Source organism: Symsagittifera roscoffensis, chromosome 8 (genome assembly GCF_963678635.1).
Source record: "Symsagittifera roscoffensis chromosome 8, txSymRosc1.1, whole genome shotgun sequence".
Lineage (NCBI taxonomy): Eukaryota > Metazoa > Xenacoelomorpha > Acoela > Convolutidae > Symsagittifera > Symsagittifera roscoffensis.
The window spans coordinates 11,649,861-11,669,059 of NC_087069.1; the positions used below are offsets into that span (position 1 = coordinate 11,649,861).

At 36.6% G+C, this 19,199-nt stretch overlaps 1 protein-coding gene across 2 annotated transcripts in view; it reads left to right on the forward strand.

Annotated features, from left to right (window-relative positions):
• LOC134853100 (uncharacterized) overlaps positions 1–15,880 on the forward strand; it is a 504,659-nt gene extending 488,779 nt beyond the window's left edge. For both annotated transcript variants that reach the window (XM_063869038.1, XM_063869039.1), the window contains exons 4-5: positions 10,942–11,104; positions 14,221–15,880. In XM_063869038.1, the coding sequence (XP_063725108.1) occupies positions 10,942–11,104; positions 14,221–14,311 (254 nt within the window). In that variant the 3' untranslated portion in view covers positions 14,312–15,880. The remainder of the gene's footprint in view (positions 1–10,941; positions 11,105–14,220) is intronic.
• The last annotated feature ends 3,319 nt before the right edge of the window (positions 15,881–19,199 follow it).

Genomic DNA, 19,199 nt, shown 5'->3' on the forward strand with positions numbered 1-19,199 from the left:
TGAAAAAAAATACGAAACTTTTTAACAATTTCTGGTTTCCTGGTTTTCCATTCATTTTTCTTAAAAAACCAATTGGCCTATGACTGTCCGTTTCCAATTGGCCTATGACTGTCGATTATGCCTAAGTAAATTCGAATTTTCATAGGTTTTTGTGTATGAGTTTTACTGTTGGGTATGTTTTTCACACAAGCAAACACTTGTCTGGTCCAAGTTGCATAAATTATCGCCGTTCTCTAACAATCCAAATAAAGTGTCTGTGTATTTGGTAACTATTTGGTATTCGGTGACTACCTGCCAATCGCATATAGTTAAACTGCTAAGGCGCAACTTGTTGCTTATCTCTTTTTCTTTCCTTTTGTAACGCCATTTCCATTAATCTAGTGGACAAGTTGCATGTGTGTTATAGGATTGATCAGTCAATTTGTTCCACTCTAATTCGCTTTTTTCTATGTTCAGTTTCAGTACCGTGGACAATGAAACTGCGCGTGTTTTATCCCTCAAAATTAAGCTTATTTCTGATGCCTTAATTACTTATCAAGCCTAAAAATCATTGCGTCTCGTTTATCCACAAATGTCTTTGGATTTTTCGGCCCGTTTTCATAAACATGTTTGGAAATTGCAGAACTCCTTTTATTGTTGCCTGGAGGTATGGTGGAAGGTATCCTCTTGTCATCAGCTTATTTGGTCACCCTGCCATAATGTGACCTCCCAGTGCTTTACTCTCTGTGGACTCTCTTGTCAAAGAAAATTGTCGTTAAGCTCGTGGTGTGTTCCATCTTATTAGAAGAAATTGTTTTCAACAATTAATTTCGCCTTGGAACGTGTAGAAATCTGTGGTGCTTGCTCCCTTTGTGATGTTTGCTTCGCCTTGTTGCCCTCTGAACAATGGATCGATGATGAAACTTGAATCTCGTCAGCAGATTCTAACTGTCTGGAATCTAAAACGCAAGCTCAGCTACAAAGATAAATTAATCAACTTAGATCCATAATCACTTTCTTCTATCTAGAAATGAATGATCTGGTATTCCTATCAAAGGTTTTATGATGTTAAATGGACCTTATTCTTGTCCCTCGGAAATTGCTCGGTCAGGCTGCGAAGTCAAATTAGAAGTGAAAGGATCTTTGTGTGGGCTGTTTTCTGCTGCGTGAGCTGTATGTTTTTTTCGTGGAATACAAATTTCCTTCGGCCTGCATTCTGGTCGAAGGCATTTTCATTTATCTCATAAGTGAGGCGTTCACTTTGAAATATTTAGGTCGTTTATTCAATGCCACGCTATGGCAATGATAGCGTGCGAAAAAGAGCTCTCGCTTAACCTTCAGATTTTTTTCAGCAATACTGATTGCGACAACCACGTTTCAGTCTGGACGCAAAAAATCTGCAGCGCTTAACATAGTAACTTGGTCTGCAGTATGGCTAAGTAAACAAAACGAATTATCTTTAGACAGGCACAACATCATTTGATAGCTCCTCTCCGATTCGCAGAAACAAAATTATTTATAATGTATCTCTATTTTGAGTTGTTCAGATGTATGCAATAGTTAGCATCTTTGTTTAGAATGTTCAAACTACAGGTATGTTTCTCATCTTCTTGGATTTATCTTTCCTAACCTTTTCTGGAGCGGACTCTATATAATTAAGCGCGATTGTTTGCGTTTTCACATTTTCTTAAAATATAGTTCAAGAATGGAGAGAAAAAGGAAGACAGTAATGGGATGCCTTAGCTCTGGACAAATCACCTATCTCATCAAAAGAAGACTGCAAAGTTTATTCCTAGTACAAAACGGGAAAATGAAAGCTTTGAAGATATCACTCAAATTTGCGCTTTTTTCGCAATTGAGATATCTGAGAATATAAAAAATTCAAATAGCTGATGACAATTAAAATGGTCTATTTTGAGACTTATTTAGAGATGCGAACTCTAAGGGCTTTTCTGACTGGTTCAATTGAGTCGTATGGTAAATTAATCTGATGACTTGTAGAGGCTATGTGTCAAAGAGTTTATTTGACGATTAGAGCCAATCCTGTGCTCGCTTATCAACTGATTGCTTAATTACCCTTGCGATAAGCAAGGGTAACGCAATCGGGTACTAGACTTTTTTCCCGTGAACAACTTTGTTCACAAAACTCGTCTAGACTCATCTCTACCTAGTTTCATAATGTATTTAAATTTCATAGCGTTTCAGGCCAATTTAGGCTGGAGGGATACGAATATGCCTGGGGCAGCAAAAGTGCCCGGTACCTGTTTTTTTTTTGCCAACAAAATATTCTGTTCCAAATAAAAATGTTTGTCCTATTAATTGTCTGCTTATCTGTTGCCGGCTTAATTGTTACTTCTTGGAATCGTTTTATGCATTTTTAATGGAGCTTTTACTGTTTGGTTTACGCTTATATTTTGTAAATTTACTTAGCTTGACTTCGTATTTCCTTTGTTTTTTTGTTTTGTTGAAAAATTCCTCGGCCCAAAATTTTTCGTCCTATATTTTATCGGATTCATGACCTAATTTTGGGTCGGTCCAAAGAAAAACAATTATGACAGCTCCCTCCTTACGTTTCAAGTTGGTTGTATGTTAACCAATCGGTTCGTTGAAATTTCATTTTTTTCATTTTGAAAACTTTTTTCATATTTTAGAAAAATTTTAGTTTTTCTCAGAAACTTCTACTGATTTCCAAAAAGGGTGTTAATTGAAAGACCGCCTACTGCCCTGTGTGCCTGTATTATCCGCTAGAGTCTTTTTTTACTTGAACCATCTATCTACGGCCTTCGAAAAAGTGTGGGAGATTATTTGACCCATATTTTGATTTTTTTTTGTTGTCTGGAAAACTACCGCTCATATTTGAATATGAGTTAATAGATTCAATGAATAAACTGTTTAGAAAAGCTTCCCTGCTTAAGTGGCTAGCTCAGTTTTTTTAACAGATAAAGTTATGGCCCTCGAACTAGTCAAAATCATTCTGTGAACCTTTTTGACTTTTCTCGAAAGCTAGTATTTCAAATCTGATCTTGTGAGTTCAATGGAAATATTGAGTACTAAGAAGCTCTTATGAATTAGCGGACACTCGCAAAAGTTTTTACACAAGAAGTTATCGCCCTCGTAGAAGTCAAATTTTAGATTGTTTGATCGTTTTTAAACTTTTTGAGTTCTCGAAAACTATCCTCTCGTATCTGAGATTTTGGGTCAATCGATAGTACAGTTTGCATAACTTCCTCCTGCGTAAGCGGCTATGCATAGTTTTTTCGAACAAAACGCTATGATTTTCGGAATCTTCTCTGCTTAAGCGTACATGACCTGCTCTTTGCAGAAAAATAGTTCAGGATTTTGGAAAGCCTTTTGACCGGTTTTAGAAACTTTTTGAGTTTTCTTAGTATTTACTATCAAATCTGAGATGTAAGTTCATTTGAACCGGTTGCGATAATTGATCTTACAGAAGCGGCGGCTCCCTAATTTATTAATAAATGCTGTTTTCCTGGGAAAATTGATTATCTCATAGTTTTTTCAATTCTATTTTACTAGTTAAACAACTGAGGTCTTATGCAAAGTCCAAATATCGAAATCACACTTTTCGTCCGCTACCAGTATAGCAAAATCATTCAATGTCAAACGTACTTCCAGCTTTGTAAATCATTTATGGAAGTTTCGCTGTAGTCGACTACTCTGGATGTAGTGGGACCAAGGAAATAATTATACAACTAAAACGTGCGTCTACATTTTAAGTTTTTTTTTGAAATAATCTGTATCCAGTAGATCATTTGGCGAACGAACAGTCGTTGATTTTTTTTTAGAAAAAACTCGAAAAAGATTCGTGAAATTAAAAGTGCTCAAAAAATGGTAGTTCTTTGTACCTGAATTTGGCAAATTTTAGCTTGAATAGTTTTCCTTGAAGTTTTGAATACTGTTCCTGAAATTCAGAGAGCTTATACTACGCATTGTTTTTCTGAAAAATTCGAAACTTTTTGTATTTTTCTACAAACAAGTCAGTTTTTTTTCTTTCTTTGTGCTCCTTACTCTTTTCCAACTGGCAGTTGGCTATGTTTGGTTGATGTCCAGCAAAAAAAATTGTACCAAAACAGTTTTTGCTGGGCTTGCGCTAAAATTAAATATATTTTGGTAACAAACAAAAATATGAATTTTCAGGGTTGCTTGGTGTAGATTTCCCTCGGGGAGCCGTTTCTTTTAAGCTTTCACTCTACTTAACGGCAGCAGAGTTTCTCCCCTTTATACAGTGTAATAGCGGGGGAGAATAAGACACGATATTGTCCACAATCCCGAAAGGGTTTTGTTGGTGGTCAATTAATCAGTCGATCAAAGGATTACGCAACGTCCTTCTTGGTTTATGCTGTTTTCGGTTCTCCTTTTGCGTTTCTAGCTAGTTCAGCAAATTGTGGGCCCAATTAGTAAATTCTTAATCGCAAAGGAATTAAACGCAAGTTACAATACCCCTAATGAGCTAACTACTCTTTAACAACTTCTATAACGAAGCCCGCGTTTCGTTCCGTTCAATCGCTTCTTTGACTCGATCGTCAATCTTCGCTTGGCTCGATTCAAAACTTGCCTACTGCTTCACCGCAGCTCGCTCACACAGTTAATTCAACCCGGTACTAAATTCGGGTTCTAGCGCAACTCGCTCGCACAACTAAGTCAATCCGGTACTAAACTCGAAATCAGCGCAACTCGCTGACAGAACTCTAATTCAGCCTGGTACTAAACTCGGGTTCAAATCAGCCAGAGTAATTTCTAACAACTGTGAGACACAACTAGCCTCGCTTCAAGCAACAGCGTCGTTCACGGACCAACTTTTCTTCTCAGCTTGATCAATCGTTCTCTCTAACCGAGAACCAACCGTTTGTGTTCTAAATCTCCGGTACCCTCCAGTTTCTTGTCTTTGTTTCACGCCATTCCCTATTGGTCCTGACATCTGCTCAAATCACCCATCTGCACTTATTTTAAGACTATATCCCTCCCTCTGCCAACTGTGCCACCTGCCAAGCTTGGTTTTTATCAATCTTTTCAAGCTTATTAGATACCCGGTATGCGGTAGGTGACACAATTTGACCAAGCAAACAAATATCATACGATTCTGATCAACTAATTCCTGACCTCCGTGAACTTCAGCTCTCCAGTTCAACTCAACTTCTAAACCATAGTATGTATACTCAGTGATCCTCTCAAGGTCTTTGTTTTAACTATCCCGTTCAGGTTCCGACCCCTAAAGGTAGGGGGAGACCATTTTCATGGGTAGCTAACTCATTCCAAGCATCTTAAATTTCTATCTGTACTCTATTCCAATCCCAACCCTCTAGCTGTCAGAAAAACGTAGTTCGTAGGGGTCAAATTCAGCGAAAAGGTCACCTCCGGGGAGCCAAATAAATTCCCTGTCCGTTCATACTGTTTAAGAGACTTAATTCTCGTGCCGCGGTCCTGTTACTATCAATTTCCTCTGGGACTACTTTTCTTTAGTCTAGTTGAATTGCTCTTAATAGATCATTCGCCAAGCTACGCTGAACCCCAAGTTCACTTTGATGTAATTCTAATACCCAAATTTGCAATGTGAAAGCTATATCGCTATCACCTCCTGCTCTAGTTACCAATATACAAGTTTCTTTCCAAGTTTTAGCAAGGTGGCCCATTCTAATTTCCAAAGGGTTGGGCTAGGGAGTACGCCAATTTCCTGTGTTAATATTGGAGTTTTTTATACAGCTTTGGGGTCCAAACGCCCGAGGGTCAACTTAAGGTCGCCCGGTGTCAAACTTCCATATTTGGGTTCAAAACCCTATAGGGGCCCTAACTACCAAGTTTTATCTATATCCCATTCATATTTCACAAGTTATCCCATTTCTAAGGTCCAGTATCACTTTTCCCGGAAACACAGGAAAGCTATTAACACCGGAAGGAGCCACCGGAGGGGTTTCATTCACTAGGGGTCTTTTTTCGGGGTTCTTATATTATGTCTATTGTCGCATCAAAATCATTATGCCATCGCTCATTATTTTGCGTAAATTGCCTATTGTCGGTCGAAGGAGGTATTTTTTCAAGCGCAAATAGCTTCCGAATCAACCGCTGGAAATGATTTAAATTATATCAATCATCCCCCTAACTTTCACAACTAGGGCTACAACGTATTAAAGTTTGAGCCCCATACCGCCGCTAGTTTCCGAGTTCTGATAGGGCCATTTACACTTCCGGGTACTGTTATCAGTTGCCCCCGCAAGGGTCTGAGGGGTCCCGTTTTTCGTATGCCTTGGGTAAATCATCTCTAGTACCACTTCTCTGATTTTCATAAAGATCGCTTCCTTAGTTCCGAGTTGGGTGGGGGATTCGCCAATTTTGTCAAATTTTATTTCCTGGCGTAGGAGGGACGATATCTCCGACAATTGAACTATTTTGAACTCAACCCTTGCTGTGCTGCTTAACTTGATGACTAATCAATCTTACGCTCAGATTACTATAGCATGTAATACAATAGAATCACCAATTCTACAGTTGGCAACAAATAGGAATCTTGAATTTTAAGGTATTCGAATCGAATATCTATATGCAGTGCTTTATATTAAGGTATCGGTGTAGAGCGATGTCTTAACCTATTTTATTTGGGTTGAATAATTGCGATTTGGTCCAATCGTTTTTTCATATCATCAATCGGAGAAAAAAACTGGGAAAGTTAGTTTGACTATTGTTATTTTCTGTTGCTTTTATCGTGTGACCACTTGGCTGGATAATTCAAATGAAAGAGCTCTTGGATGTGCAGTGTGTGAATTGGTTGCGGCTATCAAAGAAAGGTGTTATCAAAATAAAAGCAGAAGCTTGAGATAAAGGCAATTTATTCATGCATGAAAGAACCAGCATAAGAAACGATATTTATGGCATGTGAGGTATGCTTAATAAATGTTTGCTATTAATCGAGTTATTACAAAACTCTATATTTCATCGGATTCATGACCTAATTTTGGGTCGTTCCAAGGAAAAACAATTATGACAGCTTCCTCTTTAATTTTCAAGTTGGTTGTGTGTTAACCAATCGGTTCGTTGAAATTTCATTTTTTTCAATTTCAAAACTTTTTTCATATTTTGCTAATTTTTTTTTTCAGAATTTTCTACTGATTTCCAAAAGGGTGTTAGTTGAAAGACCGCCTACTCCCCTGTGTGCCTGTATTATCCGCTAGAGTCTTTTTTACTTCAACCATCTATCTACGGTCTTCGAAAAAGCGTGGAAGATTATTTGACGCATGTTTTGATTTTTTTTCATTTTCTCGAAAACTACCGCTCATATTTGAATATGAGTTAATAGTTTCAATGAATAGAACTGTTTAGAAAAGCTTCTCTGCTTAAGTGGCTAGCCCAATTTTTTAAACAGATATAGTTATGGCCCTCGAACTAGTCAAAATCATTCTGTGAACCTTTTTGACTTTTCTCGAAAGCTAAAGTTTTCACACAAGAAAAGGACACTCGCAAAAGTTTTCACAGAAGAAGTTATCGCCCTCGTAGAAGTCAAATTTTAGATTGTTGATCGTTTTTAAACTTTTTGAGTATTCTCGAAAACTATCCTCTCGTATCTGAGAGTCTGCTTAATTCTCAGAACACGTTATGGGAAGTTCTTTTGCTTATTAGTTTTTCTGACACCAGATGATTCGAACCTCGGAACAGAAAAATGTTCAATTTTTTTTACCGTTTTTTGAAATGTTTCGACTTTTTCTCGAAAACTACCCTCCCAAATCTGAGATTTTGGGTTCAATCGATAGTACAGTTTGCATGACTTCCTCCTGCATAAGCGGCTATGCATAGTTTTTTCAAACAAAAAGCTACCATTTGCTGGCCGTTTTTTTTGGACTTATCGCGCTAACTATCTTGCCAAATCTGATCTCATAGGTTGTGTTCAATCTCGAAGCCGGTTTTCGGAATCTTCTATGCTTAAGCGTACATAACCTGCTCTTTGCAAAAAAATAGTTCAGGATTTTGGAAAGTCTTTTGACCGTTTTTAGAAACTTTTTGAGTTTTCTTAGTTTTTATAGAATCAAATCGGAGGTGAAAGTTCATTTGAACCAGTTGCGATAATTACTCTTGCAGAAGTGGCGGCTCCCTAATTTTTTAATAAATGCTATCTTCTTATGAAAATTGATCATCTCATAATTTTTCCAATTCTATTTTACTAGAAAAACAACTGAGGTCTAATGCAAAATCCAAATATCGAAATCACACTTTTCGTCCGCTACCAGTATAACAAAATCATTCAATGTCACACACGTACTTCCAGCTTTGTGAATCATTTATGGAAGTTTCGCTGTATTCGACTTCTCTGGATGTAGTGGGACCAAGGAAATATTATACAACTAAAACGTGCGTCTACATCTTTAAAAAAAATTTTTAAATAATCTATCCAGTAGATTATTTGGCGAACGAACAGTCGTTGATTTTTTTTTTGAGAAAAAAGCTCGTAAAAGATTCTTGAAATTGAAAGTGCTCAAAAAAATTGTAGTTTATTGTACCTGAATTTGGCGAATTTTAGCTTAAATGGTTTTCCTTGACGTTTTGAATACTGTTCCTGACATTCAGAGAGCTTATACTATGCATATTTCTTCTTAAAAATTCGAAATTTTTTGTGTTTTTCAACAATTAAGTTAGCCTTTTTCCTTTCTTTGTGCTCCTTACTCTTTTCCAACTGGCAGTTGGCTATGTTTTGTTGATGTCGAGCAAAGTAAAAAAAATGAACCAAAAGAGTTTTTGCTGCGCTTCTACCGCTCAAATTTAATATCTTTTGGTAACAAACAAAAATATCAATTTCCAGGGTTGCTTGGTGTAGATTTCCCTCGGGGAGCCGTTTCTTTTAAGCTTTCACTCTACTTAAGGGCCGCAGAGTTTCTCCCCTTTATACCGTGTAATAGCCGGGGAGAATAATCCACAATCCCGAAAGTCGGTGGATTATTCTCCACTCCCATGTTGGTGGTCAGTTAATCAGTCGATCAAAGGATTACGCAACTTCCTTCTTGGCTTATGCTGTTTTCGGCTCCTTTTGCGTTTCTAGCTAGTTCAGCAAAACGTGGGCCCAATTAGTAAATTTTTAATCGCAAAGGAAATAAACGCAATTTACAATACCCATAATGAGCTTACTACTCTTTAACAACTTCTATAAGCGCGCGTTTCGTTCCGTTCAATCGCTTCGTTGACTCGATCGGCAATGTTCGCTTGGCTCGATTCAAAACTCGCCTACTGCATCACCGCAGCTCGCTCACACATTTAATTCAACCCGGTACTAAATTCAGATTCCAGCGCAACTCGCTTGCACAACTAATTCAATCCGGTACTAAACCCGGATTCAGCGCAACTCGCTGACAGAACTAATTCAGCCTGGTCCTAAACTCGGGTTCAAAGCAGCTACCCCATTTCTAAGGTCCATTATCACTTTTACCGGAAACACAGGAAGGCTATTAACACCGGAAGGAGCCGCCGGAGGGGTTTCACTCACTAGGGGTCTTTTTTCGGGGTTCTTTTATTGTGTCTATTGTCGCATTAAAATTATTATGCAACCGCTCATTATTTTGCGTAAATTGCCTACTTTCGGTCGAAGGAGGTATTTTTTCAAGTGCTAATAGCTTCCGAACCAACCGTTGGAAATGATGTAAATTATATCAATCATTCACCTAAGTTTCACAACTAGGCCTACAATATTAAAATTTGAACTCCATGCTGCCACTAGTTTCCGAGTTCTGATAGGGCCATTTACACTTCCGGGGACTGTTATAACTTGCCCCCAAGGGTGTGAGGGGTCCCGTTTATCGTATGCCCTGTTCAAATCATCTCTTGTAGCACTACTCTGAGTTTCATAAAGATAGCTTCCTTAGTTCCGATTTGGGAGGGGGATTCACCAATTTTGTCAAATTTTATTTCCTGGCCTAGGAGGGACCATATCTCCGAAGATTGAACTATTTTGATTTCAACCCTGTGTTTGCTGTGCTACTTAACTTGATGACTAATCAATCTTACGCTCAGATTACTATAGCATGTAATACAATAGAATCACCAATTCTACAGTTGGCAACAAATAGGAATCTTGAATTTTAAGGTATTCGAATATCTATATGCAGTGCTTTATATTAAGGTATCGGTGTAGAGCGATGTCTTAACCTATTTTATTTGGGTTGAATAACTGCGATTTGGTCCAATCGTTTTTTCATATCATCAATCGGAGAAAAAAACTGGGAAAGTTAGTTTGACTATTGTTATTTTCTGTTGCTTTTATCGTGTGACCACTTGGCTGGATAATTCAAATGAAAGAGCTCTTGGATGTGCAGTGTGTGAATTGGTTGCGGCTATCAAAGAAAGGTGTTATCAAAATAAAAGCAGAAGCTTGAGATAAAGGCAATTTATTCATGCATGAAAGAACCAGCATAAGAGATGTTAAGCAATATAAGCTATTTACATGCAGTTTTGATTCTTTTGAGGGATATGAAGGTTGATTTTTTTTCTTTAAAAAATTATAAAAATTATATTTGGCTTCGTATCATGTTTCAGTATGCAACTAAAATTACCCTGAGTCCATAAGCTCACCGTCAAAATTTCTTTCAGCGCGATAATTTTGATGTGAAATATGTTTGACAATCAATTTCAGTTTTGACAAAATATCAATGTATGAGTGTTTCTGTCTTATAGTGATCAGCCGCTGAGTAGCGCCATATTATAAATACAAAAACAATATAACTCATATTGACACGAATCATTTCAAGAAACAGTAGGTTGGAATACTGTAACAAATTTCGTGTAACAATTGAATCTATTTATTTATTTTTTTTCAATTTTAATTTAGAAGTGTCAGTTTTTATGGTAATTAATAGATAAAAAGGGGAGTTAATGTAGATAGTTTTTTCCCATCTTTTCATTGAAAGTGTCAGTTTTTATGGTAATTAAGAGATGCAAAGCAAAAAACATATTAAATGTTTTCTCTGTGTTTAGGTAGTTTCTTGGATGCATTTGGGGCTGGCAGTAACTTCTACTGTACGAAGAATGAGGATTGCACTGATGGGGATGAGCAGTTCTGCTGTTGGGGAGGAGACTGCTGCACCACCACTGAGTACATGAATGAGGGCATAGAGGCCATCTTCAGGAGCTTCGGAGGGTACGAGATGATGCATTCTTGTAATTTAAATTTAGGAATTGAAGTTGTCAGGCGTCTGCTGTTATAATTTTTTGAAAGGGGGATTTTACCGGTATGTTTTAGGTCCACCAAATACATTTTCTGTGCTTTCTTGAAATGCCAAAAAGATTCGATTCTGACAAACTTTTCTACGCTGTATAAAATTTTTGCAAAAACGAGCCGTTTTTAGACTTTAGTTTGCATTGTTCGACCCATTGCATTTTAATATGCGTAGCAAATATAAATTTTATTGTGCTTATGATTAGCAGCCGTTATTTAGACGAAATCTTTGTTCTGCAAACATTTTGTCTAACAAAATCATTGAATCTTTTAATAGCTTGATTTGGTGGTAGGCCAACAAGCCGAATGGCCAACAAACCGAAAATAAGATTACCATTCCAACAAGCCAAAAATTAATAGTATTATGCAACATAACGACAGGTTGCCACTGTTGTTCGGCAGTTGTTACGTAACCCGTATGTAATTTAGGTAATTCTGGTGTAATTTCTGCTTCAAGATATGGCATTTTGTAGATATGGTGGTTTGTTGAAAATTCGCCCTGGATTTATAGTCACTTCATTTTAAGTGTTTTAATCAGCTTTTTTGGAGCAGAAATGGCATCCATGCGGTTGACGGCACAGCTCCGTAGTTTGAGCCGGGCCAGAACCTTAATCTATTGCAAAAGCGAAATTGTTTTCATCGTTTGTCTGCTTATTTTCTTTCCTCATAATTTACATGGATTTATCTAAATACTTTTTGTATAATCCTGTATAGGTGCATGTAATTGATTTCTAAGCTTTTTAGTAGAGAAATTTTCTAAAATTTTTGTTTTTTTCTTTCAATTCGTCAATCTATGAATTTGAAAAATGCTGATTTTTTAAAACTTTTCCTTTTCCGCTTGGTCACACGGAAGCTATGGATGGATCCGTATGTCCTAATTATTACACTTGCAACAGCAGGGGTCTGGAAATCGAGAACTAGACTTTTCGCCGTTAACAACATTTGTTAATTATGAAGAAAGTTTTCGACTTAACATAGTCGGTGACTTCATCGACATATTTTGAGCACGTCTGCATTTCACATTTTTGGTGGCGTCCCACATGATGGAGGGACCGAATGTTGGAAAATCATTTTCAGCGGTTCAGAATTGATTATTTGAAAACCTCAAAGAAAATGCGAATATCTCAAAGAAAGCAATTAAAGTCAGGCCATGAAAATAATATTGACCGATTAGAAAATTAGCAGATACATGAATTATCATATTTTCCGAAATCGAAGTCGGGTATGGGAAAACTGATTCAAAAATTGAAAATAGTTGCTAAGGGTAATTGTGTTTGTTTTAGTTGTGAACCAAATCAGATTTTTTTATTGCGGTTTTGTTTTTCCTTTGAAATATTTGTTTGGCCTAAAAGAGTTCGGATAATCTTATGTCGGCGTATATTGGGCCGCTTGAATAATGTTTCGTTTTTTTCTTTTGGTTTTGTGCTGAGGACGTGGGAAGGGGGGGGGGGTAAGCAATGCTTCAAAACTTCGGAAAATGTACATGGGTTTTGTAAGACCTAGTTTTTCTATGTCATTGTGGCTCTTGCTGCTACTGGAACTCTTGTAACTCTGTGTAACTAGGCGATTTTGATATTATTAGTAGCTGTATGTTGCTTTGATATACCTGTGCCAGAAGTACCCAAACCTGATATCTCCCTGAGAAGATCCCGTAAGCGAAGTCGTGCCGTTTTGTTTCCTGATGTGCTTGTTTTCAAAGCATGTCTAGGTGGTTTTCGCGTTCAGTTTGTATCCAGGTATTGTGTCCTGTCATGATGGTAGAAACAACCATCCATCTTCGATGCGATTCTGATGATCTGTTCTGGATAATGACGTTCAGGCTAAAGGGTTGATTTGCGAATGTTGTCGATTTTTGCAAAAATGCTGCATGACTTTCCATTTTCCTTTCAATCGATCTCGCCGCTGTTCGAGCGGCTGTCGTTTCGTTGACTTTTATCTTGTTCGTCGGCATATTAAGTTAATAAGCACAATTACAACAAAAAACGCAAGGGTTTTTGAGCTCACTGTTAGATTATGCTGGGCTGATATTCTGAGCACTAAAGTAAAACCTGCTAAATCCGCTTCCCTTTTTTAATTTTCTTATAGCACTGAGCTCAAAACAAAATAGGGTTGATACTTTTTAAATGGAAATTGTTTGGCGATATGGTTAGAACTGATTCATTTTGAGCTCAGTCGAACTCAAATAATTGCAAAGAAGATTTGGTTCACTTTTAACAAAGTCGAACTCTTTTGTAACAAAGTTTAATTCATTTGACCACAGTCGAACTCCTTTTTTATAAAGTCCAATAAGGTTTTTTCCCAGAAGCGACGCATTTTTGTGGCTCTTTTATTATTTCAAAATTTTTAGACCACTGTTTAATTAAGAGCAAATACACGTTGGCAAGCTGCAAGTCACTTTGCTTACAATTTTGTGGGAAAACTCTTACAAAGTCAAAGTCACAATCTTAAATACGTTCATCAGAAAGTAATCATAAAAAATTATGAACATTTGTTTTTTTTCGAGCAATGTTTCCAAGTTGGGCGCTTTCGACTAATATTTCTATTGTAAGCTCGCCAGACTAGGTTTCTAATGCATTGCAAGTGGCACGAAGCTGCATTTGACGTCCATGTGTGGAATAATCATTGGAACTGATTTACACGATTTCCGGAATAAATGTTTCTATCGCAAGTGATGCGAAGCTCCTCTTCGCCTGTTTTGAGCATTGTTTTTCTAAATTTTTAAATATGAAAAGTAAGGAAATTAAGGTTATTTGAACTGCAAACACATCTTTTGCTTTCCTAACTATCAGTTTAGCGATCCCTTCTGTAAACGTAACTCGGATTCTTGCGTTTTTAGTAGGAAAGGGTGATAACTCAACATCAGGGCGCAGAGGTTGTGGGTCAAATAAATTTCAGGGTCTCAATTTCCCTGTGTAATAACGGGTCGGTGTTTTATCTTACTTTTTGATGCAATTCGAGACGAGAACATCAGAGTAGCTATTGAAGCCCACAAAAAAAAGAGACTAATCAGCCCTTATCAAAAGTGTATATTTTTTCAGTTACATCATCGGAAGCATTCTGCTGGCTCTAGTACTTCTAGTCATCATAGGGCTCTGCTGTTCAATCTGCTGCTGCATCTGTAGAAAGTGAACAAAAAACACGCGGAGACTCCAGGAGTCGAACCGGGGTCTGGTGTCCTTAGGACGAAAACAAACTGCACAATCAAGTCTTAAAGAGGTTATAGACTGAGACTATAAATATGAAAAGTCTTCCTTTTTTACATTATGCTTCGTGATTTCATGGGTAGTTTTCAATGTTCTGTTAAAATTGCCCGTTAGTTTGGACTTAATTGTTTGGCTGCCAGCTTCACTAATTTTGATTTCAGGTTTCACCAAATTGATTTACCAACGTTAGATGCACGATCAAATTTCATGATCAAATCGGTTTTAGATATTCTAGTTTTGCTACGTGTTTGATTAATTTATCGCTTTTGATTTTTGCTTGTGATTTGTGTTTAATGTTGTTCGCTTTCGTACTGTAGTAAAGGGTTGCGAAAAATTGGATTAGGTTGATTAAGTTATTCTTTCTATTCTAACCGATTAATTTTTTCGGTAAATTTTAACCTGCCAAAGATAGTTTTCAGACCGAAATATTGTCTCAAGGCTGGCTGAAAATGTAAATTTTTATGCTGAAATTTCAGCTTGCTCATTAATCCAATTATGTCTTTGACTTTTTTGGCAACATCTTATCTTGCAAGTTTCAAATGTGCAGTAATTTGCATTAAATGTCAATCAATTACAGTTGTCATCTTTGTTATTCGGGTTTATAAGTTTTCAGTGCCTACGGGTTCAGTATACAGGAAATCAACTGATTTTCGAGATTAAATGGAATTTGAAAATTTTGAGGGTTTTGGTAATCATCGCTGACAAGTGCAAAAAAGCTGGTCCAATAGAGTTTATTTTTCAATTGATCTAAGAGTTTTGATATCTTAATCAGTCAGTTTGATCACACTGCGAAGTGCAATTATCATTGCCAGTTTCGATTTACCAGAAGATGATGATTCGGTAATCCTCTTCTTACTCTTTTCTACTTAAGTGAGCTTAAGTTTTTTCAATTTTGAAAATTACCTTGTTCTTGACTTACTTGAAATCAAAATATAATGCAAGAATAAGCAAGTCGATGTATACTGAATTCTTAAGCCTGTTATGTCTGTCTGTTCGTCTAAGTGTTGTGTCAATCAAAAGAAGAATAAAAATGAAATTATTACCAAGTTGTCAGATCACAAAGAGATTGTAAAACCACCAGAATGGCTTAGAAGAAATATAACTACCCCCCTCCATACTGCAAAAGGGGGCTCAATGTTTGGTACAAACTTCTTAAATGCTTGACCGTTGATTCAGTCCGTTATTCTGCTACAATGATTTGATGGGGGAATAGTTAAAGAAATCTATTTTATCTAACGCAAATAAGCATTACTTGGACGAAGTCATATAAAAGAAACATTCGTATATCTGACAACTAAATCTGACGTGATTTTGTGATACGCACTTTTTGTCTGGCGGATATGCCAACAACGATGAGCAAACTGAGACAAGAGTGCTTAGTAGTTGAAACTAGCTTCAATGTAGTTAGCTTAATAATATTTTGTACATCTTACATGGAGATTTGAAATGTTGAAATAATGCATTTTAGCTTGGAATTAACATGTTTAGCATCCCATTTTTCCTGAGTTTAAGGTGGCAAAATTAGTGATCAAGGGAATTGAGTGATTGTTGAAGACTACTTGATTATTTTCTGGATTAAATTCGAACTAAATGGAAAGCGAATTCTACTTCGCGTGGCTTGCGAAACAGACTAATCGGTCATTTCGTTTTGAAAAAGCTATCTCGCTTTTCATAACATTACGAGGCCAAACTGTTCATTAGATAGGCGCACAGTTTTGTGTCTGTATTTTTCTCGATTCCAGATATAAATCTTTTTTAACATGTTCCAAAATGACTGTTGATTCCACTTACAAAATTTCTGTGGACTCCGCGTACACATACCCTTAACGTAAATTTTGTCGGGACTTTTGTGTGGCGGATTTCTCAAAAGGCGAATATAGCTAGTTGTACTGGATTCCGCAACTAAGTTGATTCCGGAAAATGTAAGCGTAGATTGAATCTTTGGCATTTCAACTGGTAGCTGATCAACTTGGTAATTGAGAATGAACTTACTGGTGACCACCTAGTAATTACGAGATAAAATTTGAAACGCTACTACTTATATCCAAATGCATAAATGGAATCCGCAAACAAAATGCGGATTCCATTTACAATTTGCGGATTCCACTTACACTTTGGGGATTCCGCTTACAATTTGCGGATTCCGCTTACAGTTGCGAACTCCAGGACAGCTTAAATTTACTAAACACATATATTATTATTTGTTTGTGGATTCCACAAACTGTTCCAGATTCCGCAAACTTTGTTGCGGATTCCACAAATTTTGTTGCGTATTTCGCAAAATTGCCCGTTTTTGGAGCGATTTTAAGCAATACAGTGTTTTAGCTACTTGTTTGTAGAATCAAAAACAGCAAAGAAGATCAAAGAAAAGTAAGTGTTGTGGATACCGCGACAAATCTGATTTTGCCCTGCTCCGGAATCCGCTTACATTGCCCAGAATGCACAGTTTGGCCTCGTAATGAAGTGAGAGTAAATAAGCAATCAGCAACTAGCTGAACATGCTAAATATTCTGGGGCCGAATTGCTTCAGAAATTGAAAAATTTTAAAACAATCCTTTCTGAATATAGAGAGGGCGGTTCTATATCTCAAAAAGATATTGCTAAAAATATATATAAATAATTTTGATCATTTCGACTTAATTATACGTCAACTTATGATTGTGAACTGAATTAAAAATTGATCAATTAGCCGGGCTGCACATACACCTAAGCTTTTTTCGAATTGAAGGCTTAATATTACGAAAAGTGTTGAGTTTTGGGGCAGAGAATGTGGACTACTGAATCTCTAATATTGAGTTCAATCATACCCGCTTTAAAGTTATGCTAAATCCGCCGGTTAAATAATCTCATTTAGAAAAACAGCCTTAGATTAATTTCTTATAATTTGATGACAAATATTTTTCAATCAAGTGCAACTAATAAAAATAGAAAGATGTTTTGTCTGTACTTAAACCTATAATATCTCAACCTGAACTGTTGCACTTCATTTGTGCTGGGGAGGATATACATTTCCTGTGCTTGTGGTAGTGGAGGGGCTTTCAAAAACTGAAAGATTAATTGTTGCTGTGCAATTGGAACAAGAAGATCGGACGACTTTTTTAATTGCCTAAATAGATGCAAATTTCGTATATGCCTAACTTTTGACTTGTTTTAAGGGAGGAACATTTAAAAATATTAACTTTATCTAAAAAATAAACGTATTTTAGACGAACTCATTACACTTACGAACGTTCTCTTTTTCTAACCTAACTCGCAAATAAAAGTATTTATTAAAAAATTGACTTAATTGGTGATCCTTTAATATAATCACGATCTGCAGTGTCGGAAATCTGTAGTTTTTCTCTGTAATTCAAATATTTGATTTAGAAAAACAATAGTTGATTACTTTCGTATAATTTGATGTTATTTTTTTCAACCAAGTGCAGCTGAAAAAGTTTAGAAGGAAGTTTTGTCTTTATTTAAAATTCATATTTCTCAAACCCAACTTTATGCATTTGTACTGTGTCGGTGCTGGTGAGAGTAAACTGCTCCATGTGGGAGGTGTTGTAGGGCTTTCAAAAAAAATTGTTGCTGTACAAGTGGCGAAAACTAACCGACGACATTAATAATTGCTTAAATTGGATATAAATTTTGTGCGTGCTTAATTTTGATTTTATTTGATAGAGAAATAGTTAGAAAAATTTATTTTATCCGACGCAAAAAAGGCTACTTAGACGAATTCAGATGAACTATAAATTCGTTTACTTGGCAAGTAAGTTGACCTGATTTTGTGGTACGCACAATTGTTCTGACAGATATGGCAACAACGAAGACCAAACAGAGACAGGAAAAACAGAGCATAGTGATTGAAATTAGCATTTTTGTAGTTAGCTTATAAATTTTTGCCCATCTTAGGTGGAGATTTGAAATGTTTTATTTAAGCATTTTAGCTTAGAACTGACATGTTTAGCATCCTACTTTTCCTCAATTTAAAGTGGCACAATCGGTGGTAAGGGTAGATTACTGATCGTTGAAGACTGCTTGATTCTTTTGTATTCAAATCGACGATATCGGAAAGACTGATTCTACTTTTGCGAGGCTTGTGAACCAGACTAAACAGCTTTTTCGTTTAAAAAAATCTTCAACTAGTATATCTACAACTACCATCAAGTAAATTTTCAACTGCTAACTATCTGGACATATCAAAGTTCTACGGCGGGTAGCTTCAGAAATTGAAAACATTCGGAATGAAAGGAGGCAGTTGTATGTCTCAAAGTTTTATTGCAAATTTAAACCAACAAAATTTTTCCGACAATTTGGCCTAATTACACAAACGAAGCTTGTGTGATAGTACGAACTCTCTTTTTTTCCAACGTAAGTCGCAAATTTTGTTGCGATGCGAAAATTGGTGCGACAAAAAGAGTTCATTTTGATCAATAACCTGCTATTAAGTACAGCCATTGCTAAGGATATAAACACAAACTTTTATATTACAAATAGCACTTTAGCTTCAAGGTATCATGAATCTGTTGCGTAGAGACAGGGAAGGAGATCCGCAAAAAATTAAGGGGGTTCGAACCTGGGCAAAAAGGGGGTTTGAAGTAAGCCGGTTCGGATGTTTTTATTAAAATTTTTCGTAAACTATTTGAAGTGCGTCCGCTTTAAGTGGCTTACGTCACTTAGCATTTGCGTAAACTTATAATTGACGTGCCTTCTTTAAGAAATTTTTTAGACTCAGAGTTTCACTCATTCAGTTTTTCCCAGTAGCGTTATCGGTCATATTTTTGCTTGTGTATGCGAAATGCAACTTCGCCTCTGTGTTATAAATCTACTTG